Genomic DNA, 23,091 nt, shown 5'->3' on the forward strand with positions numbered 1-23,091 from the left:
TTTCGTGTGCACCTGTGTGCCTGTGCAAGGGAGGGAGGGAGAGAGAACTGGGAAAGCATAAAGGAGTTTAAGCATCGCAAGGTCTTAGGAAGTGCGGAGCTTGCATGCTTCTCCGAAGCTCTACCAGCAAAAACAGCCAAAACTGACTGACCAGAGTAGTGGCCGGGTAGCAAACCATAGGAGTCAGAGAAGGGACATTGCCTTAGCTTCAGAGTCTGCCTCCAAGTCTAACTAAAAACAACAAAAAACGAAAGTAAAACAAAAATTAAAACAAACCAAAACAACAACAAAAATCTAAGAACAAACTAGCTAAAACCACTAGATAAATCTGCACCCTACCAACTCATACGATGTAGTAGTTTAGAAAAAAAGGAGCTGCTCCCTCCTTTGCTGGAGGCTTGATCTCACTGACTCTGGAGTTGCCCGGAGGATTCCATCCTCAAGCTTAGGCAGGCCACACTCGGCTTCACAGACAAGCAGACTTTCATTTCAGAATAGACACTTCACAGGAAAACAGAACCCGGGTGACAAAGACCACCAGAAGCCACCTCCCTATCCTTCCAGGCACTTTACCTATGCTATTTTGAAACTCACCTTTAAAATTTTTAAACTGCCCTAGGCATTTGCAGTTCCAACAGCTCTGTGTCCTTTGACCATTCAGTAAGCTAATTATGTAGGGTGGGAAGGACCTGTACTTGGCCTAATTTAGTATCAATACAGTGAAATGAATTCCTAAGGCTCCTGGCTTTGTGTAGGTTTTTTAATGTTTCAGTGAAATAAGTTCCTAGCAGCAAAAGTGCCGATTTCAAAGGCCTATATATTTTAAATAGTTCATTTAATTGTCAAGTGGAGAATTTACCAAAACTTCCTTCAAATAGACTCATTTGTTTGTTTTATTATACATTTTTTTCTTTTGCAGGCAGATGTTTGTGTGTGTGTGTGTGTGTGTGTGTGTGTGTGTGTTCACTCTTGTGAGGTCAGAAGACAGTTGTCAAGAGCTGGTTCCTGCCTACAGTCCTGGGGAGGGAACTCTTCCCCAGGTTATCTCTCCCCAGATCTCTGCCTAGAATCTGCTGAGCCTTCTCACCACCCCCAATCCCCACCTTCCTTTTAAACTCTAAGGTTAAAAACACTTTTTTGGCAGTGCCCATGGTTGGACAGCAGCCATTTTTATTGCCTTGTAATCCACTCTTTTAGATCATTTGCATGTCTTTACACATCAGTACACTATGTGTTTATTTTCCTTCCATCATATTTTAGATATGAAGAATCCTTGCCTGTATATAACAAACATATGATTTTTCCTTGTATGAATATGTCACATAGCTAGTGCACGATTAACGGACATTGGGCTATTGCTATTGCATACATTCTGCAGTAAATAAACTTGGTTGTTTTGCTTAGTTATTTCCACTTGGTGGGTATATTCTTTGAGGGAGTCCTCAAAGTGGGTTACTGGGTCAAAGGGTGTCTATATTTATAATTTGAAAGATAATTCCAAACTGCTCTTAGTGGTGACAATTTACATTCCTACCAGGAATGCAGGACAGTTACTTTTTCCATATCCCCAGGTCTGGGCAAGCCCCCTAGGTTCTGTCTACATCCCCTCTGCACCCCAAGTGCTGAGCAAGCCCCCTAGATTCTGTCCACATCCCCTCTGCACCCCAGATGCTGGCAAGCCCCCTAGGTTCTGAGCTATTTTCCTAGCCCTTTCTCATGACTTATTTTATTTTGTTAAGTTTATTGATTTGGGGTGAGTTTGTTCTTGCTAAATATTTTACAATTTTATTCTTGAGTGTGTATGTGTGTGTATGTGTGTGTGTGTGTGTGTGTGTGTGTGTGTGTGTGTGTATGTGGTATACACGAGGCCAAAAGAGGGTACTGGATCCCCTGGAGCTGGAGCTGGAGCTGCAGACAGTTTTAAACTGGGAACCACCCTTTAGTCCTTTGCAAGAACAGAATGCTCTTTCTACAAGAGAGTAATATGCACTTTTAACTGTTAAGCCATCTCTCCAGCCTCTGGTTTGGTTTTTACATTTTATTTATTTATTTATTTATTTGTTTGTTTGTTTATTCATTTGCTTACTTACTTACTTATTTACTTACTTACTTACTTATTTACTTACTTACTTATTGCATGTGTGAGTGTTTGGAGATCAGAGTCAGATCTCTCTGCCTTGTGGAACCAGGGGATGGAACCCAGGGGAAGGTCCTCAGCTTAGCAGCATAGCACTTTGACCAGCTGAGCCATCTTCTGGGCCCTTGTTTTGGCATTTTCAAACAGTCTGTATATATCTAAAATATACACAGGCTGATCTAAAATTATGTAGCTAAGGTTGATCTCGAATTCTGGATTCTCTGTCTCCAGTTCCCCATTGTGTGTGAGAGTCACCACACCTGGCCTATTTGCATGTAAATAGGTATTGTCAAATTATTCTGAAAAAACATTTAGTAATTCACACTTACTTCTACCTATGCCCATCCCTTAACATTATGGATCACTGAGACTCTGAGTCACTTCTTTGTTAAGGAAGCTGAGTGTCTTCCCACACCAGTGAGCTCAGCAGCAAGTGGAGCGGCTCCTCTGCTGAGCGGCTCCTCTGCTGCCAATGATTCTCCCTTTGGACAGTGTTTTCAAATGCTCCTTTCCATATTGGCTCGTGGCGATTCTGTATTAGAGAGCCCCCTCCATTGCTTTCAGTATTACTGTCGTTGTTCTAGTTTATAGTTTGCTTCTCAGTTTTGTGATGGCCTTTGTTTTCTGAGAGGTGTGATGTCTTTTCATCATAAAGTCCATCAGGCTAGTTCGCCTTGCCACATATGGAGAGAGGCTCCCTCACTTTCCTGCATGATCTATGTCTACTCCAAGATGTCTCTAGTAACTGAAAAGCATAAACATAGGAGTTATGTATGAAAAATCATGCAGTGTTTTCACAAACTCCTTTTCTCATTTAGCAAATGTTGTGTGGAAATATATCGAGAATGCCTTCATTTCTTTTTGAATGAATTATACATTGTGCCATTGTGTGTAGCTAGCATATTATTTTTTTAAAAAACTAATTTCCTTTGGATGGGTATTCAGGTTGGTTCTTTTTCTTTTTTACAATGATAAACTCTGTGCATGTGTGTGTGTACATGTATGTGTATGTGTACATGTGTGTGTTTGTATGTGTGTATATGTATGTGTGTGTAATGTGTGGGAATGTGGGTGCACGTGCCCTAACGTCTGGTGCAAGTACATGCAGAGGTCAGAGCAGGACACTGCATGTTGTCCTCTATCCCATCCTGTCTAATTGCCTTGAGACAGGGTCTCTCACTGAACTGGAAGCTCTACCTTTTGCCATATCCGTCAGGCTGGCTGATGAGTTCAGATCCACTTACTTGTCTCTGACCTCAAGTGCTAGGGTTTCAGGCACAAGCCTTGTGGGTGCTGGGGACTCAAACTTAGGTCCCTGAGCTTTCAGAACAAGGGCCTTTGCCCGCAAGTCATCTCCCCATGCAGCAAGGCTGCATCTCAATTTAAACAAGTCGTTTTATTTTTTAATCTTATTTTGGAAAATATAAGAGGCTGTGAGATCTTTCACTATATCAAATAATTGTTGCCTGGGTTTTGTTGTCATTTTGTTTTGCTTTGTTTTAAAAGGGTGCCTATCCCTGAACTTGTAGTAATTCCCCTGCCTCAGCCTCCTGGGTGCTGGAGTTGTAGGTGGCCCCACCATAGCTGACATGCAATCTTTAATTTTTATTGCAGTAACAGTACTCTGGCTAAATTTCTTAGGCGAGTCTTTTTGTAGGTGAAGTGGCATGATGTTTTGTTTAAAAATGTGGCCATACCAGAGAAATAGGACTGTCCCTGCCATGCTGAGCGTGAACACTGGGGACAGTGACCATCACTGTCCTGTTCTCTTTAATTCTGTATATGTGTAACATCATCATAACAAAATATCTATAATAACTGAAATCATTTCACAGATGCATGGTATGGTGACAATTACAAAATAAATTCTTAGAAGCAGAATTCTAAAAACACAACACAGCAATTATAAGTATTTATATATTTTATGCCAAAACATGCTAGCCCACGTTTCCAGCAAGAATACTAAGGCACCACTGCTTCCCTCCGCCTGAGGTCATCCTTTAGCTTTTAGAGTAAAATCTTTTCAAGTGAACAAACAGCAAGCAAACAAAACCACAGTTCTAAACTGCTAGTGAGGGTGGATCTGTCTTGCTCGGTATAACCTGCTAGTGAGGGTGGATCTGTCTTGCTCGGTATTCTGCATTTTAACTTTCTCCACTATAAATTTAATTATTTCCATGTTGAATTGGCTTCTATTATTTCAAGTTTGGAAGAGCTTTTTTTTTAAATTTAAGATTACATATTTTGTGTGTATGAGTGTTTTGCCTGCCTGTATGTATTTGTGCCTACAAATGCTTTCGAGCCACTGTATGGGTGCTGGTGGTGGGACCTGGGGCCTTTGCTAGAACAGAAGGCTCTCGGTGGCCGAGCCTAGAAAGGCTATTTATACGCTAAGGAAACAATCCCTCTTTCTGTGGCTTGCATTGCAGACATCCCTCCGGTTGTTTCCTTTTTTAAAATCTTTCTGAGATTTATTTTGTGTGTGAATCGGAGTTGAAACTGTCATCACATCTAATGACTGTCTCCTTTGGGGGCTCTAGATTTTAGTCCCTGATTAGACATGGAAGGAGAGGGGAGGGAGGGAGGGAAGGAGGGGAGGAAGGAAAGAAGGAGGGAGGAAAGGAGGGATGAGTCAATTCCACACAACCACATGCAGACACTTACCACTTATGAAAATGATGCTGGGTGTGGCATCAGCACACACATGCCAAAATTGGAAAGACACAGGGGTTAGCTTGGCCCCTGTGCAAGGGTGACATGAACATTTGTAAAGCATTTCATATTAAAAAAAAAAAAGGAAGGAAGAAATTTTTTAAAAAGGAAGGAAGGAAGAAATGAAAAGACAGGGGTGCTGGGCACGCTCACGCCCTCCCCCCATGGCTTTTGTTCTCACCAGGGACACCCAATACCATGCAAATGCTATGTTAATAGTCATTAAATCGCATTGTTTAGGAAATTGTTAACTAAACAATTTGATCTGCATTTGCCTGGAATCCTTGAATATGCACACAAACACACAGCTTAAGAGTCTGAGCGTTTAGGGTGAAGATTGGGAGGACCGCAGGCAGGAGAGCACTTATTCTGTGTGCTCAAGGAACTGGGCTCTTCCTCAGCACGGGGTTGGAGGGTCTGCTTCGAAGCAAACTAAATACTTTAAAAATTATACATAGGATGGTGAGAGAAATTTTCCTACTCTGATCAACTTCTAGACTTCAGAGGGAACAGAAGGGGGGGTGTTTATCCTGCCAGAGTGCTCCCGTGTGGGTACACATGAACACACAGGGAGTTTACTGTACAAGCAAACACATACATTCATACACACCCACACAACCTCACACATCCTTGCTGCTGCCCTTGGCAGTGTCTGGTGCATGTCCATCCACAGGCTTTCTGGGCTCATCAGTCTCTCTCCTGTTACCAAGCTTTTGACACATTTTGTTTGTTTGCTTGCTGTTTTAATGAAACCACGTTAGAATGGATTTGACTTCTTCAAATTTTCAGTGTTGCTTTAGGACAGGAAGTTCTTCAAGGCTTCTAGGAAGGACTGCGCATTTATTGCTGTTTGCTTGTTTACTGGTTGTGTTGCTTTTATGTGGTACTGGTTTTCACACAGACAATGGCTCTCCAATGCACACTTTGATCCTAGTACCCGCCCGATCCCTCCCATTAGTTCCTCCCTTCCCTCCTTCCCCTCTGTTACCCCACTTCCTGTTTCTCTTCTTCATGGTTTTCAGTGTATAGGAACAAGTCTAGGACCTGAAAGGGAGAGAGGACACGTGTCCTTCGTCTTTCTGATTCTGTTTTATGTCATTTAACTTCCATTAATACAACAACCTCCAGTCGCATTTATTTTCGAGTAACCGACTTCTTTAATTTAAAACATACTTCTTTAATTAAAAATCCATTTGTTTATCTCTATGTGCATTCGTGTGTATGCATGGCATGCTACAGCACTTGTGTGGAGGTCAAAGGACAACTTCCTGTGAATCTGTTCTCTCCTTCCACCTCATGGATCCAGAGATGGAAACCAGGTCACCAGCCTCCATAGTAAATGCCTTAACCCACTGAGCTCTCACTGGCCCCCAGTTTAATTCTTCTTTATGGCTGAATAAAACTCCATTGTGTCACCACATTCTGTTTATCTGCCCGTCTGTTGATGGACACCTAGGCAGATCCCTTATCTTGGCTATTATGAGTAGAGCTGCAGTTGCCCCCCACCCCCAGTACTTTTCATATTGTATGGATTTGTGTTTCTATTAACAGTCTCAGAGAACCTAATTGCCCTGACTCTAGCCAGCAGTTTCCTAGTACGAGAAATAAAATAATGATGTTTCAGAAATCTGAAATCCTCTCTAGCTGCTTTCCTGGTCCCTTCCTGACTCGCTGTGAACCTGGGCACTTTCCCATTTTATCTTTTTCTAAAGGTTTATTTATTTATTTTATACATACAAGTTTATTATTATGTAATATAATATATTAAAATACAATACATTATAATCTTATATTTTATACTATATGTAACATACATAATCAACATATCAAAATACATTTATAATAAATACAATAATAAAATACCTAGTAAAACATAATCCTATAATATAAAGTATAAATAATTTATTACATATAATTATTTTATGTGTAGGAGTTTTTCCTGTGTAAATGTCTGAGCTCCACATGTATCTGGTGGCCGTGGAGATCAGGAACGGGTATCAGATAATCTGAAGCTAGAACTCTGGACAACTGTGAGCTGCCATGTGGGTGTTGGCAATCAAAGCCAGGTCATCTAAAGAAGCAGGCAGCACTCTTAACCACTGAGCCATCTCCCCACCCACACTTTTCTTTAATTAGCCACTTGTGTTGCTTCTCCTCTGGATAACTTGTTCGGTTTTCCGCTGGACTGCCCAGCTTTGGCCCTGGTTTTGAGCATTGGGTATGTTCTGACTGTTCAGCATGTTCTGAGTCTCTTCTTGGGTTCTGCATTTAACTCTCTCACTTTCTGCAGAAGAACTTGCTCATAATTAGTCAACTTGGTCCTTGTTTTCCTCTGCATGTTTTGTGTGTGTGCGTGTGTGTGTTTCTTCGATTTTTGAAGCTCTCTTCTTCACATTTAAGTGTTAATGCATGCAGTGTCAGATGGATCAGCTTATCCCAACGATGAGCTAACTGTCCAAGACCCATGTCTTTAACAGTCCTGTCTTTCCTCCAACTAATTTGAAATGCCATCTTTGTAGACACTCAAGATCCCCGAGGGCCTGTGGCTCTGCTTGAAGGCTCTCTTTCCAGTGTCACAGCACTCTAGTGACTCTTGATTTGTGATAGATTTTGCTGTGTTGTGATGTAAGAATTGTCTCTTTGTGTGTGTGTGTGTGTGTGTGTGTGTGTGTGTGTGTGTGTGAGAGACGGATTCTCTCTATGTCCCAGCTGTCCTGGAATTCCTTATGTAGACCAGGCTGGCCTCATTTTCACAGACATCTTCACAGGCAGTACTGAGACTGCCTCTCAAGTACACCACCACACCCAGCTCTAGTTTGATGACTTGTACAATCATGACCATTGACCATGGTGATGGGTTCACAGAGCTGTTTTTAGAGGCAAGGATGATGATTCTCAGTAAAGCACCCATGGCAAAAGGGAGCAGAAACCATGTGGGTCTGTTATCCCTGTGTTAGGAAGCTGAGACAGGCACATCCCTGGAGTTTACTGGCCAACAGTCTAACCAATCCATGAACTCCAAGTTTACTGTGAGATTCTATCTGAAAATAAGGTAGAAAAGAACACAGGAACATACCCGGTATTGACCTCTGCCCTTCACATGCCTGAATACTCATGTGTGCACACACACAAAGGCATTTTCATACACATGGAGTGCACAGACACACACACACAAAGACATTTTCATACACATGGATCGAGTAATTTGGTTGATTTCTCCCCCTTTAATTATTCCCACATGTTCCGCCAGTCTTGCTTCTACTTTTATATCTCATTTATGTCATATATATGTCATTATGTATCATACATATCATATATATCCATGGATCTATATAACATATATTCAGAGATGAGGAAAACATGTAGTATTTGTATTCTGAATTTGGCTTGTTTCAATTAATACAATGATTTCTGTTTACATCCATTTTATTGCAAACTTCATACATTGATTCTCCCCTATGGCTGCGCAACACCATTGTGTAATAACCACTACATTTTCTCTGTCCACTCAGCTGTCGATGGACAGATAGGATAAACAGCCCTGCAATAGAACTGGCTGGACAGGTATCTCTCACACAATTGAATTTTGCCTCTTTCTTTTGAAAGGCTTCATCTTAACGATTTAAGATTCCACAGGAAACTCGAGAGTGAATTTTCCACAAAGAATTTTTATAGTGGCAACATAATATTTCTGGATCAAGGCAGAAAGAATTTTATCTCAATAGACGTCAACACATTAAAGCAAAGCCCGGTGGTATACACCTGTAACCCCAGAGGCCGGAGTGAAGGTTGCTGGGTTCAAGGCCAGCCTGGGCTACATAGCATGACCTTGACTCCCAAAAACAAAATGAACAACAACAAAACCACTCACAAACAGCTTCCCGCAGAAATGGTCTTCCTGGGCGAGGTAGAAAGTGAAGTCAGGGAGCCCTCAGGTCCTGTGTGGGAGAGGCCAGAGGAACCCTGTGGCCTGGAGATTAGGTTTGTAGCTTCCTGGTTTGTTTAATTATCTTCTCTGCTCCCATTGTTACCTTGTCCAATTTAAAACTAATATTTTATTGAAGTTAATTATGTATATTTAAAAATAAATGTTTTTATTTTTAACTTTAGACATTTAAAGTTAAAACATTTAAAAATAATTTAAATGTATTATTTCTCCCCCTTCCTGACACAGGACCTCTGGAAACAGAACCTTGTCTACTTCATGGGTTCCTGTGTCCTCAGATCTACAACTGATACAATGATGAATATGTATTGAATAGCTGAATATATAAGATTGTCCTTATTGACATAAATGTGATAGTATTGTACTATTTTTTAACAGTAGTGTTTTTCAATATATTTCAATATATTTCAAAAGTATAGTTTTTTTAGATTTATTTATTTTATGTATGTGAGTATTCTGTAACTGTCTTTAGACATACCAGAAGAGGGTAACCGATCTCATTACAACAGATGGTTGTAAGCCACTGTGTGGGTGCTGGAAACTGAACTCAGGTCCTCTGCAAGAGCAGCAAGTGCTCTTAACTGCTGAGCCATCTCTCCAGCCCCCCAAATGTGTTATCTTATACGTAACTTTATTGTACTTAGTGTCAGTTCACATGGTCATCACCTCATTCCTTTTCACTGCTATTAGATATCTTATAGTATGGCTCACAGTGTGTTCAGCCAATTTCCTGAGGGTAACATTGAGGATGTCTTGAAAATTTTTTTCATTGTTATTCTTGCAGGGTCTCTTTGTGTAGCCTCTGTCTCCCAAGTTCTGGAATTAAAGGCACGTGCCATCACTGCCAAGACACCCTTTTAATTTTTATCATTTTTAATTCACCAATTTTTAAAAGATTCATTTTATGCATGTGAGTTCACTGTAGCTGTCTTCAAACACACCAGAAGAAGGCATAAGATCTCATTACAGATGGTTGTGAGCCACTGTGTGGTTGCTGGGAATTGAACTCAGTACCTCTGGAAGAGCAGTCAGTACTCTTAACTGCTGAGCCATCTCTCCAGCCCTCAATTCACCATTTTGTAATTGATGATTTACTCACTTGAAACATAATGGCATGAGGAAATTTTCACTTAGTCTTATTGTAAACAAATAATTTGTAGTCACCAGTATATTTAAATTTGCTTATCACCACAACTGGTCCTCATTTGGAATGTCCCTTACAAGGTGGAGGAATGGCTCAGCAGTTAAGAACACTCGCCACTCTTTTAGAGGACCTGAATCTTAGCACCCATTTTGCATGGCTCACAACCAACTGCTTCTAACTCCATCACCAGGGGCTCTGCCAGCCTCTTCTGGCTCCTGTGGAATACACATTTGGGGCAGGGTGGTGGTAGTGGATAGCTCTAGAATGTTTTTAACCATAGCCCCATTGCTGTGCACACATATCTGACGTGAGTGTGCCCTCCGTTCTATTGCCCTCTGGCATTGCCACATAAGCCCATTCTGTTTCTGACATAACCATAGTCCACTTATTTACTTACTGTTTTAGTATAGTACACTTTTGCAGACTTATTTATTAACTGGGGGAGGTATATGTGACGGTCAGAGAATGATTTCCAGGAATTGGTTCTCTTCCACCGCTGTCCAGGAATTGAACTCAGGTCATCAGGCTTGGCAGCAAGCCCCTTTACATGCTGAGCCATCTCTATGGCTCTAAAACTGAATTTTCGCTTTAGCCTCATCTGAGCCAGGTAAAATCGTTGTGTACTGATTACTTTTCGGTTGCTGTGATAATACACCAGGACTGAGGCCACTTATTAAAGAAAGGGTTTATTTGGGCTTATGATTCCAGAGGGATCGGAGTTCATCGCCATCCTGGCAGGGAAGTATAGCAACAGGCAGGCAACACAGCTCTACTTGCAAACTGAGACCTCACATCTTGAACTGCAGTCACTAGGCAGAAAGTGTGTACTGGGAACTCTCAGTGGCTTTTGAAACCTCAAAGTCCGCACCCAGTGACATGCTTCCTCCAGCAAGACCACACTTCTAGAACCAAACATCGACATCTACTAAGTGTTCATACCAACCATCTGAGCCATGGGGGACATTTTTATTCAAGTTTAACCTATACCTGGGTTAAATTGTTCCTAGTAAACATTAAAATAAGTTTTGAAATGGCAGGCGTTTCTCATGTGCTCTTTTAAACCATCTTACAGCCGTGGGGGTACACAGTGACACAGGGGACCATTACTGTCCTCTTTCTCCATTGATGACTCTGTGTATTTGGTGACAACACAGTATCCTGGCTTTGTTGTTTGTTTCTGTTGTGGTTTGCTTCATATTTTGAAATCCTTATAGAGCCACAAGAAGACGTACAACCGGTACAGAAAGATCTCGAGTATCCGCCACCCAGACTGGCTTCCCTCATCAGGAGCATTTGCAGCACATTATCAAGGACAGAGGACAGAGTCAGGCCCGGTGCTGCACACACTAATCCCCAGCACTCAGGAGCCAGGAGCAATGAAGGTCAAAAGTTCAAGACCAGCTCAGGGTACATAGAGAGTTCCAGGCTAACTTGAGTTTCAGGAATTTTTGCCTCAAAAACACAAAGTCAAACAAAAAGCAAACAAGAAAATCACATAGAAAATTGTGAGGGGGATAGTCTGAGAGACAGCCATAGGCCTCCTGAGCTCCATCTATTTGTGCTGTCTCTCATTTCTGTGTCTGACAGTCCTGTGATTCGTCACACTCATACGTTCATAAGGTGGCTCATAAAGCGTTGTCTCACCACAAAGGGCTTTTTCTTTTCTTAAACAAAAAATTCTAAAGACTTATTTTTAATTCTGTGTATGCCTCTGCGTGCCCTGAGAGTATAGGTATAGGTGCCCTCAGAGGCCAGAGGCAGGTCCCTTGCAGGTAGAGTTACAGGCAGTCGTAAGTTCTGACCTGGCTACTGGGAATGAAACCCAAGTCATCAAGTGTTCTTAACTGTTGAGCCATCTCTCTCCTGGAATTGTATTTATGTAATCCAGGAGTCCTTGAACTCACAGAGATCCCCACTTCTGCTGGAATTAAAGTCATACACACACACACACACACACATGCACACACACTAGCACTCCTGACTTACAAAGAGCTTTGCAATGCTCTCTTTGTCAAGTCTCTGGAAGTCACTGCTCTGCCCTCCACCCTCCTAATTTGGTCATTTTGATGTTAGATAGTCAGAAGCATTGGGGACTGGCTTCTACTGGTTTTATTTTGCATGTATCTAAGTGTTTTGCCTACAGGCACACCACACTACATGCATGTGGTGCCTGAGAAGGCCAGAAGAGGGCATCAGATCCCCTGGAACTAGACTCACAAATGAGTGTGCTGAGACTAGAACCCAGGCCTTCTGGAAGAGAAACCAGTGCTTTTAACCACGAGCCATGGCTTCCTCCAGGTCCAGCTTCATCACTGTGCACACCAAACTTATCAACGGAGATTCTTCTTCACTGCTGAGCAGTATCTCGTTTATGATTTTAGCTTAGTTTCTCCAATCAGCCCCCCGCTGGAAACTTTCCTTTTGGTGGCCAATAAAAGAAATGTGGGGGCTGGAGGTGTAGCTCAGTTGCTAGAGTACTTGTCTATCATGCATGAAGCACTGCGCTTAATTCAGAGCACCAGACAAACCAGGCATGGTGGGATAGGATATGCTTGGAATGCCAGCAGGAAGATCAGGAATTCAAGGTCATCCCCAGCTCCACAGACCTTGTGGTCACCCTAGAATCATGAGACCCGATCTAGAAAACAAAACAGGTCCTGGAGAGATGGCTCATCAGTTAAGGGCACTGGCTGCTCTTCCAGAGGACCTGGGTTCGATTCCCAGCACCTCCATGGCAGCTTACAACAGCCTGCATTTCCATTCCAGGAGATCAAAAACCTTCCTCTGGCCTCCGATGTAACACGTTGTACATGCATGAAAACAAGCAAAACACTCATGTGTTTTGGGGAATGGAGGTGTAGCTCAGTTGCTAGAGTACTTGTCTATCATGCATGAATATATATATATATGACAACTATTTTTAGTTGTTTCTTTAACTCAGTAACCACAGCCTAGCTTCCATTTGACCAGAAATCCAGTGCCTGCATCCTCAGTCGCCTTTGCCGCCTCCAGTGTTCTTCCTCTTCTCTTCCCTTCCTCCATTCCTCTGTGGCACGTGCTCTTTCTCCCCTCCCACCACAGTGTTCTTAATGTCTTCTGTTCTAACAGCTGCACCTCCTTGTGGCTCTAACTTGCTTCCTCTATCACTACTGATGCAGAACATCTTTCTCTGTGCTTCTATGGGTGGCTTGATGCCCGGTGGTAGGTCAGGGGTTGCCTTTCTTGTGTAGTAACCCTGAGTGAGAGAGCTGACCTGAGTCACCCACAGAGGTGGCAGTGCATGTGCCAAGATATGACTTGACCTCATGGTGTTCAGGCTCAGAAATCTCAGGGTAGCTCAGGGACCCACTCAGGAAACGTTTGAAACCTACATGACCAATCATAAGCCCCCTTCCTCCTGCCTGTTCCAGCAGACAAAATGGTCCGACTTGCACCTTTGCTGACGGGCTCTCTGAGAGTTGGAAGGAAGCCTTTTGTCTCATCTCACCGCTGGTAATGGTGGAAGCTTAGCAGAGGGGAACCAGCCCCTTCACAAGGTTGTCACAAGTGCTACATTATTCTGGAATATGGAAAGGACTGAAGTGCTAAGTGGTCCCAAGAGACCCATGCTTCCTGCAGCACCCCAGTAGGAAGACCTGCATCCATCAGACATACTGGACTCAGAGCCTGGGTGGGGCCTGGGCTGGCAGGAGGGGGCAGGGAGGGAGCAGTCCTGTCTCTGCAGTGATGTCCTTCTACTCATCCCCACATCACCCCACCCCACTCACCTGCATCCAGGGCTGACTGAACATGAAGGTGAGATGGACCAGAGCCAGAGCTCACCTTGAAGGCTGAACATCCACTGGGGCAAACAGGAGCCATAAGGTCATCAGGGCATGGCATGGGAGTCGAAAGGAGAGGCTAAAGCTACCTATCTGGAGCTGAGATTCTAAAAGTAGGACCACAGTCCTCTGGGGCTGCAAGGCAGGCAGCATCCCCAACAGATATCCTGTCACGAGTTCTCCAAGGGAGCAATGGACTTCTCCAGAAGATTTCTCCTTTACCCATGGCTAGACTCTTTGTGAGACTTGTTGGCTACTGTATTAAGGATGACCCACCGTGTGTTCATGGAGTGAAGCGAGGGTGGGTGGCAGCTGTGGTCTGCATGTTGGGGACTGAACCTTGTGCTGACTAGGCAAGCTGCTCCACTGACCTACATCTCCAGACCCTGCTTGTTGCTGTTACCGTTTGTGGAGAAAGGCCCTCACTACAGAGCCTAGGCTAGCCTTGAGCTTGTTGAGTCTTTCTGCTACTATCACCACAGTGCTGGGATTCCAGGAGTATCCTTCTACCCTGGGAATAACCGGGATGTTTCTAGGGTTTATTGAATACTGACAGTGGGACCTCCAGGAAGTTACTTAAAACTTGCTCCTCATCTGTAAAGTGGGAAATGACAGTTCCATCTCCATGGAGACACTGGTTCAAACTTAAGACCAACACCAGGCCCAGGACAGGGGTCTGTCTACGTTATGACCAGAGTCGCTACCCTGTGAGCCCCACCTTCTGGACTTCTTCATAAGTCTCCTGCTTTTAAATCTTTTAAAAATATTTTAATTATGTTTAAGTGTCTGTGGGGACGTACTGCACATGTGCATGTTTACCCATGAGACCAAAAGGGAGTGTGGGATCCCCCAAAGCAGGCGTTGTAGGTGTTGTGAGCCTCCAACGTGTGCTGAGAACAGAACCCACGTTCTTTGCAGAAGCAGTAATCGATTTTAACGCTGAGCAGTATCTACAGCCCCATTTCCCCCTTCTTGGGACTTAGCACATAAACCAGTTTAGGAGTCACTTCCCAGCACACAGCAAATGCCACCTCTGCGCCCCCTGGTGGAAGTGGGGGTCCTTGTTACTGCAGGAGGTGGCGTTTGCAGGGCCTTCCTGAGCAAGAGCTGCCTAGTTGCTAAATTGTTGTTTGTTTGTTTGTTTGTTTTGTTTTGTTTTAAGACAGGGTCTCTTGTATGCCAGGCTGGCCTTGAACTCCTGGCCCTCCAGATTCCATTTTCCAAGAGCTGGGATTGCAGGGGTGCAGAACCACTTCCTCCTGAGGTGGTGGTAAACTTTCCAGGCCCCTGTTCCTCCCATTGTGGGGAACTGCCTGCTAGTTCCCCTCTGTGATAGATGGATCCTACAGGTACAGGGCTGCCTGATTCACTATCTGGTTATCTCCTATGCTAACAGATCTCATATCAGTGGTGGGGGCTTAGATTAAAGCATTTTCCCTTTCCGGGTGCTTTGTGATGCTCTATGCTGATGGCGATCATGGGCTGCAGGTCATTGGCACTTCTTAAGTGGATTCCAAAGCACCAGAGAGTCTGTAAAAGAAACACTAAGGCCTGAGGTGGCTCAGCAGTCCAGGGACACAGCAAGTAGGATAGTTCCCTGGCTGGAAGATAACCCAGTAGCCTAGCAAGGTCCTACCAGCCCTTGGGCACCTCCTGGGGTTTTTAGTTCCAAATCTGCCCTCTTGTTCACATCAGCTAACCTCCTTATGAACCCCAGGAGAAAGCAGGGCTCCGTGTCTCCAGAAAGCCTTCTGTGACTGGCCACATTCAGTTCTAATCCATCTTCTCTGGACTTGAGCGCTTGTTTCTTCTTTGTTCCAATTATTCCTTACTCTGCAAAGAGAACAGAATCCTGGATGAGCCATAGTGAGTCCTTTCTGCACAGGCCATGATAGCCAACCTGACATTTTTTTGTTGGGGCTTACTCACTCCTCTCTATCCCTCCCTCTGTAACTCTCCCTTCTTCTTCCCATCCCCTTCTTCTCCTCTTCCTTCTTTCTCCTTCCCTCCCTCTTCTCACCTCATTTTTTCTGTCTCCCTCCCTCTATCTTCCTCCTCCACCTTTCTCTCATTCCTTCCCTATCTACTATCTATCCATCTATCCATCATCTATTTATCTATCCATCCATCTATCCATCATCTATTTATCTACCCATCCATCTATCCACTATCATCTGTCTATCCACCTACCATCCATCTAGCTATCAATCATTTATTTATCCATCATTTATCTATCTATCTATCTATCTATCTACCTACCTACCTACCTATCTACCTATCTATTCATTCCTATATCTCCATACCCATTACATATGATTCCCTGTGTGGGGAAACTCAGCTCAGAGAGACTCAGCAAGTTCTCTGATATTAAGTATTCAGGCAGGGTCCTGAGGATTCCTGATAGAACCTTCTCAGGCCATGAGTTCAAGATCAGACTGAGCTACACAGTGAAACCCTGTGAAGAAGAGGAAGGAAGAAGAAGAGAAAAGACACAGATGACCTAATCCAGCTAGTGAATTAACCCAACTTCCTTCATGATCCTTGTAGATGCCAAGGGGACCATTCGGGAAATTGTCCTGCCCAAGGGCCTGGACCTCGACCGTCCCAAGCGGACCCGTACCTCCTTCACAGCAGAGCAGCTGTATCGTCTGGAGATGGAGTTCCAGCGCTGCCAGTATGTGGTGGGCCGAGAGCGCACGGAGCTGGCCCGCCAGCTGAACCTCTCTGAGACTCAGGTGAGAGCCAGGCCAGGTTTCCACCATCTGGTCCTGGTGACCTCCATGGTGTATGGTGAACATCATACACCTGGGGAACTCCTTGGTGTATGAGACCAAAGACTGACATAGAGGGGCGTGACTTGGAAGGAACATACACACATGAGGGTAAAACGTAGAACTACAGGTAAGACAGAGCCAACAGTGCCAACAAGAGGGCTGGGCTGAGAGTAGGAACACACGCCTGTAATCATTGCACTCTGGTGTGCAGGGAGAAGCATGCAGACCTGAAAGCCAGCCTGGACTACATAGTGAGACCCTATGTCAAAGCAAACAACATTTAAAAGATAAAGAAAGGAAGGAAAGAAAGAAGGAAGGAGAGAAATGGGAAACGATTCCATGGGTAAAAGTATTTGTTGGACAAACATAAAGATCTGAGTTCAAATCCCTAGAACACACATTAAAAACTGGATGTGAGCACCATGTGAAAATGGGAGACAGAGAATTAGACTCCCCACCCCACCCCCATCGTGCCATGAAAAGGAGAGAAGGGATGGGAGAAACGGTCAAGTTTCAATAGACGGGATCATTCATATGTAAGGAAAATGGAAAGGCCATAGAAATGGGGGCATTCAAGGTGCAGGGAGTGAATGACTTAGGATCTGTCTTCATCCCTCCAGGACAGCCAGCAATGGCTTCCTGGAAGGGGAACAGAGCAGAGCTAGAAAACCAGTACAAGAACCAAACGAAACCAAAGGCCTCTTGGAGGAGAAGGGATGGCTCAGGGGACTCTGAGCCTCATGAAGCAGCTCCTGGAAGCCCTGGGACTAATGGTGAAACACAGAGAGGCACCTGTGTTGGGAGTGCTCTACCAGCAGCACATTGGAGTTTTCTGGAAACCCTGATGCCTGTATCCTGACCCAACTCTGATAGAAAGTTTCAAAATGAGCACCAGGCACTAGGGTTTACAATGTACACAGGAAATTTGTGTGCAGCCAGGCTTAAGAATCCACACATGACGACCAATGAAAAGCCAGGTCCCAGCTCCAGCCTTCTCTCCACCTCTAGGGCGCACCTGCTGGGAGAGCGTTCCTCTCCATCTGCACATAGACCTCTGCCAGGAAAGGGCATAGTGGGCCACATGCCACTCTGCGTTGGCCACACTCCTTGTCATTGTCACCCCCCCCCCGTGCCCACAGTGGCTTTGTCATGAGTTTGGAGCCCCTTTCTCGTGGCTGGACCTCTGAGGTCCTATGAAAGCTGAGAAGGATGAGAAAGGCTCCTGGCTCTTCGCTTCAGGCCTCTGAGCCACTGTTCCTGCTCTTCCACTGCCACATGCTGTCCCTGCTCATGTATAAGTACATGTGACACAAGGGTATGGAGCTCAGTTGACAGTTTATCCAGCATGCACAGGGCCCTGGGTTGTATCCCTAGCAAGGTGTGCAACCAGATGTGATGGTATAGGCCTATAAGACAGCACTGTAATCCCAGTAGGGGGTTCAGAAGTTCAAGGTCATTCTCAACTACATAGTAGATTTCAGGCCAGTATGGAATACCTGTCTAAATAAACATAAATAAATAAGTAGCCATTAGTTGCTTGGCTCTGATCACAGTTTAGAGGTCTGGGCCGAGGGTAGTTGGGAACCTACACATAAGTGATGTCTAAGACCAGACGCCTGGCTGAGAGCAAAGGACCCGCAAACTCTACTTTCTGTAAGCCAATCCGCCAGAGCCAGAGCAGCTGTAAAGGAAGGGGTGTTTATACCTTGAGACTTGACTCTGCTCCTCAGTACAGTCTGGTGAGAGAGAGAGGAAGGACACTAACAATCTGCCCTTTTTTCCTCCCCTGCCCTCCCTGCCCTCCCTACCCTCGTGCCTCCTCATGCCGCCCCAACTCTGAACTTCTTCTCCTTTTCTCTTGGCTCCGCCTCCTGCCCCTCCCCTTTCCCTTTCTGGCTCCCTTGTTTGTGCCCTCCGCCCCAACCAAGGTGAAGGTCTGGTTCCAAAACCGGCGCACCAAGCAGAAGAAGGACCAGAGTAGAGACCTGGAGAAGCGGGCATCCTCCTCTGCCTCCGAAGCTTTTGCCACCTCCAACGTCCTGCGGCTTCTTGAACAGGGCCGGCTGCTCTCCGTGCCCAGGGCTCCCAGCCTCCTAGCACTGACCCCTGGCCTGCCAGGCCTTCCCACCAGCCACAGGGGCACCTCCTTGGGTGACCCCAGGAACTCCTCCCCGCGCCTCAATCCAATGCCCTCGGCCTCAGCGTCGTCCCCTCTGCCTCCCCCTCTGCCAGCCATCTGCTTTTCCGCAGCTCCACTCCTGGACTTGCCTGCCAGCTACAAACTGGGGTCCTCGGCTTTTGAACCCTACAGCAGACTAGAACAACAGAAAGTAGGCAGTCCTGGCCAAAGTGACAAGAAAGCTGACATTTAAGAGTCCCATCCCCGTGTGACACTGAGTCCCCAGCACAACACTACCCCAGCCTCCTGGCCCCTGTGGACTATACTGAGCAGGCCTGGAAGAGGAAGGGTGGGCACAGCATGCGCCTCTCCACCTGCCCTCAGCTCAGAGACTAAACCAAATGACTTTGGTCCTAATGTACTCTCTGATGTGTGAGTGCTATGTGCGTGTATGTGTGTATGTGTGTGTGCGTGTGTGTATGTGTGTCTGAGTGTGTGTATGTGTCACTGAAATAAAGAAGGGAACTGGTCCCAGCATCACCAACTCACTCCCTTCTCTCCCTGTCCTCAATGTGTAGCAGAATGGGAACCTCGAAAGGGAGGGGCTAGGCACTGAGGCTGGCTACCGACCGCAATCATGGGTCCATCATTAGCAGCTTCCGTCCAGGCGCCACAGCCCTGCAACCCTCATGCTTTCCCGGGTCACGATGCTCCTATGTAACTTCAGAATATTTGGTGGGCAGTAAGTCCTTCAAGGGGCTGAATGGTACTAGGTGAAAGATCTGAGAAGGCGTCAGAGGAAAGCCAGAGCAAGACCGAGGCCTGGAGAGAGGGCCTGTGCAGCAGGAAGCACTGGTGTGTGTGTGTATGGGACTTCATTTTCTTCAGATTGTTTCCATGTAACTTTTGTTCGTAGTAATAATTATCGATTCTCAGGAAGAGTCACTGTACCGCTGACTCTTCTTGTTACTGTGACAACGCATGTAGTAGAAGCGTGGTGAGGAAGGAAAGGTTTATTTGGGCTCATTTATTTTATCGAAAGTGCAGTCCATCTTGGTGGGAAAGCCTAGTCACAGACATGAGGCAGCTGGTCAGGCTGCACCCTTAGTCAGGAAGCCGGGGTGAATGCTGGCACTCAGGTCTCTTTCTCATTTTTCTTCAGTCTGGGACCCCAGTCTGGGGATCGCTGTCACCCAAATTCAGGGTGGGTCCCCCTCCTCAGTTAAAACCCTGGATATACCCTGAGGAGAGATGCCCAGAGGTGGTATGTATAGTGGGGTGATTCTAAATCCCATCAAGGTGACAATCGATTACCCATCATCCCTTCACTGTTAACTTGGCACATAAACATGTCACTCTTAAAAAACCGTATTTCACCCTGGTCTCCTAAGTCTTATGTAAATGTAAACTGTGTTTAGTCCGTCTTTAAGAGTTCCTAAAGTCTTCACAATTCCACAGTTGCTCAAAGTGGGGAGATTCAGACAAACTCAGATAAAATAACTGAAAGGCCCTATTTTTAAAAATTACATACTTTTTCTTGTCTTCTTCTTCTTCTTCTTCTTCTTCTTCTTCTTCTTCTTCTTCTTCTTCTTCTTCTTCTTCTTCTTCTTCTTCTTTTTCCTCCTCCTCCTCTTCTTCTTCTTCTTCTTCTTCTTCTTCTTCTTCTTCTTCTTCTTCTTCTTCTTCTTCTTCTTCTTCTTCTTCTTCTTCTTCTACTTCTTCTTTTTGAGTCTGAGTTTCCCTGGCTGTCCTGGAACTCACTCTGTAGACCAAGCTGGCCTCAAACTCAGAGATCCACCTGCTTCTGCCTCTCAAGTGCTAGGATTAAAGGTGTGTACTACCACTACACACTTTAATTACATGGTGTCACAAAGTACATTTTCTCATTCCAAAAGAGATGAATGGGACTGGCTTATTGTTTCATTGCTGTGAAGAGATACCATGATCAAGGCAACTCTTATAAAGGAAAACATTTAATTGGGGCTGGCTTACAGTTTCAGAGGTTCAGTTCATTATCATCATGGTGGGAAGCATGGCAGTATCCAGGCAGGCCTGGTGCTGGAGAAGGAGTTCTATAAACTGATCTGTAGCAGAAGAGGATTGTCTTCCGCAGGCAGCCAGCCAGGAGGAGGCTCTGATTCCACACTGGGCAGAGCTTAAGTATGGGAGACCTCAAAGCCTGCCTACATAGTGATGCACTTCCTCCAACAAGGCCACACCTACTCCACTAAAGCCACGCCTCCTAATAGCACCACTCCCCACTGACCAAGCATTGAAACACATGAATCTATGGGGGCCAAACCTATTCAAACCACCATATAATAAGATAAGACTGGGCCCAAGTAAGACCAGAGCCCAGCAGGGTAAATAAAAATCCTGTAGCTCTGGCACCTAGGACCAAGAATCCAGACAGAGATATCAAGGTGCCAATAGGCTTGGGTGGCTCTGTCCCTTAGTTCTGCCACTAATAGCACATGTAAGCTAACTCAATGCTGTGCTTACAGCTTTCCTCAAGAGACACTAATGCCCTATCATCTCCATTACAACTTAAGTGTTACCCTCACAGTTTCACGCAAGGCTTCTCAAGGCCTCCTTGCAGGGAGTTCAAACCTGCCACACGTGACCTGGCCTTAACAGCTTTCTAGAACCTTATGCAAGCCTCCACAACCATATAACTCCTACATTTTATGCCTGTAGAACCAGCAATGTATGGATGCTACTGCCAAGTTCTGCTATCAGCCTGAGATGTGGTCTGGTCCCTTCTACTACAGCTGGATTGGGCTCTGTGCTCTTCAGTAGCCAAAGATCAGAAAAACCTTAGGGGTTCTTCAGTGCAAACTCTCTCCTGTCAAATGAATTTGCATTTTCACAAGTTGGAGCATCTGATGGGTGGGCTTGCCTTCAAATCCCATTTCCTACCATCCCAGACCAGAGTGTCCTAGTTCTCTTTAATGGCTCCAACTCTCTCACAGTGGCAGCTGCTTTTCGACCCTGCTTTGACTGCAACACTAAATTCTCTTCTTTGAGAAACTGCATATGACATATCTGTGTGCTGCTGTCTCTCACTGCAGATCTACAGAAGAGCGATGAGCAGGAACTATGCTACAGCCTAAATACTATCCTGCTATTTTAATTACTTTTCTATTGCAGTGCTAAGATACCACAGCAAAGACAATGTATAGAAGAGTTATTTGGGGCCCATAGTTGCAGAGAGTTAGAATCTATGACCATCATGGTGGAAGGCATGATAGCAAGCAGGCAGGTGTGGTGCTGGAGCAGCAGCGGGAAGCCCATGTCCAGATCTACAAACAGAAAGAAGCAGAGACAGAACACTGGAGATGATGCAAGTCTTTTGAAACCTCAAAGCCCACCCAAGTGCCACGCCTCCTCCTAATCCTTCCCAAACAGTTCCACCAACTAAGGATCTAATATTCAAACATATTAGCCTCCAGGGGATATTCTCATTCAGACCACACACCTGCCATGAGATTCCCTCTGCCAAACAGATTAGTCCATTATGTCTGAATTCATTGCCATTCAATTTCTCAGGACATGGGCAGAATAAACTCAAATTCTTTTCCAGAATATAATCTGAGTCACTTCTAATCCATTTCCTGATAAAGTCCTTGTTCCCTTCTGAAACATCATGTGCTGGGCTCCAACTGTCCACATATCTCTGTTTCACCAAAATGGCCCATTAAACTCTTCTTACTCCATTCTAGGGTGAAAAAGTCACATTCCTCTCATAAACCAGTTGCAGAGACCTAAGAACCACATGGTCAGGTTTATAGTAACAACCCCACTCCTGGTACCAGTTTTCCATATTACTTCTTCATTGCTATGACAAAGTATCTGGTAGAAGAAACTTAATGAAGGAAAAGTTTGTTTTGGTTCATGGTTTGAGACTGCAGTCAGTGTTGTGTTTTTTAAAATATAGGGAGAGAGAGGAATATGTTTGGTGGATATTTAGTCATGTGTAGGGGAAGTGGGTGCCTCCACTGGCCCATGCTAAAGCATCCCTTCCCCCTGAGGGACCAGCCATATATAGAACAGAGTTTATTCAGGGAATGGGGAGGGGAGTTGATGGGGTAGAGACAGAGAAAGGCAGAGAGAGAGTAGAGGAGTAGAGGCCAGCCATGAGCACGTGGAGAGAGGAGGGGGAGCAGGAGCAAGGGGACAGAGCAGGAACAAGAGAGCAAAAGAGAGAGGAGTGGGCAAGCAGCCCCTTTTGTAGTGAGTCAGGCATACCTGGCTGTTGCCAGGTAACTGTGAGGTGGGGTCTAGACAAAGTGCTAACAGTCAGTATGATAGGAAGGCATTGTAAGGGTGGTAGCAGTAGTGGGGAGGGGCTATATTTTCTAGATGGTTCTAAGCCTGTCAGTTAGGCAGCCAAAGTTAATCATCACACATAATTACCCACAATGGTAGCATTTTTAAT

General features: G+C 45.0%; 1 protein-coding gene and 1 non-coding gene across 2 annotated transcripts in view; both read left to right on the forward strand.

Annotated features, from left to right (window-relative positions):
• Window positions 1-19,197, forward strand: part of Vax2 (ventral anterior homeobox 2) — a 24,571-nt gene extending 5,374 nt beyond the window's left edge. Inside the window, exons 2-3 of the mRNA XM_031382320.1 lie at window positions 16,308-16,495; window positions 18,463-19,197. Coding sequence (XP_031238180.1) covers window positions 16,308-16,495; window positions 18,463-18,906 — 632 coding nt within the window. The 3' untranslated portion in view covers window positions 18,907-19,197. The remainder of the gene's footprint in view (window positions 1-16,307; window positions 16,496-18,462) is intronic.
• On the forward strand, window positions 4,823-4,924 carry LOC116100108. The gene has a single exon (XR_004122469.1). It is a non-coding gene; the product is annotated as a U6 spliceosomal RNA (small nuclear RNA).
• Window positions 19,198-23,091: the final 3,894 nt, after the last annotated feature.

Source organism: Mastomys coucha, unplaced genomic scaffold, assembly GCF_008632895.1.
Source record: "Mastomys coucha isolate ucsf_1 unplaced genomic scaffold, UCSF_Mcou_1 pScaffold20, whole genome shotgun sequence".
Lineage (NCBI taxonomy): Eukaryota > Metazoa > Chordata > Mammalia > Rodentia > Muridae > Mastomys > Mastomys coucha.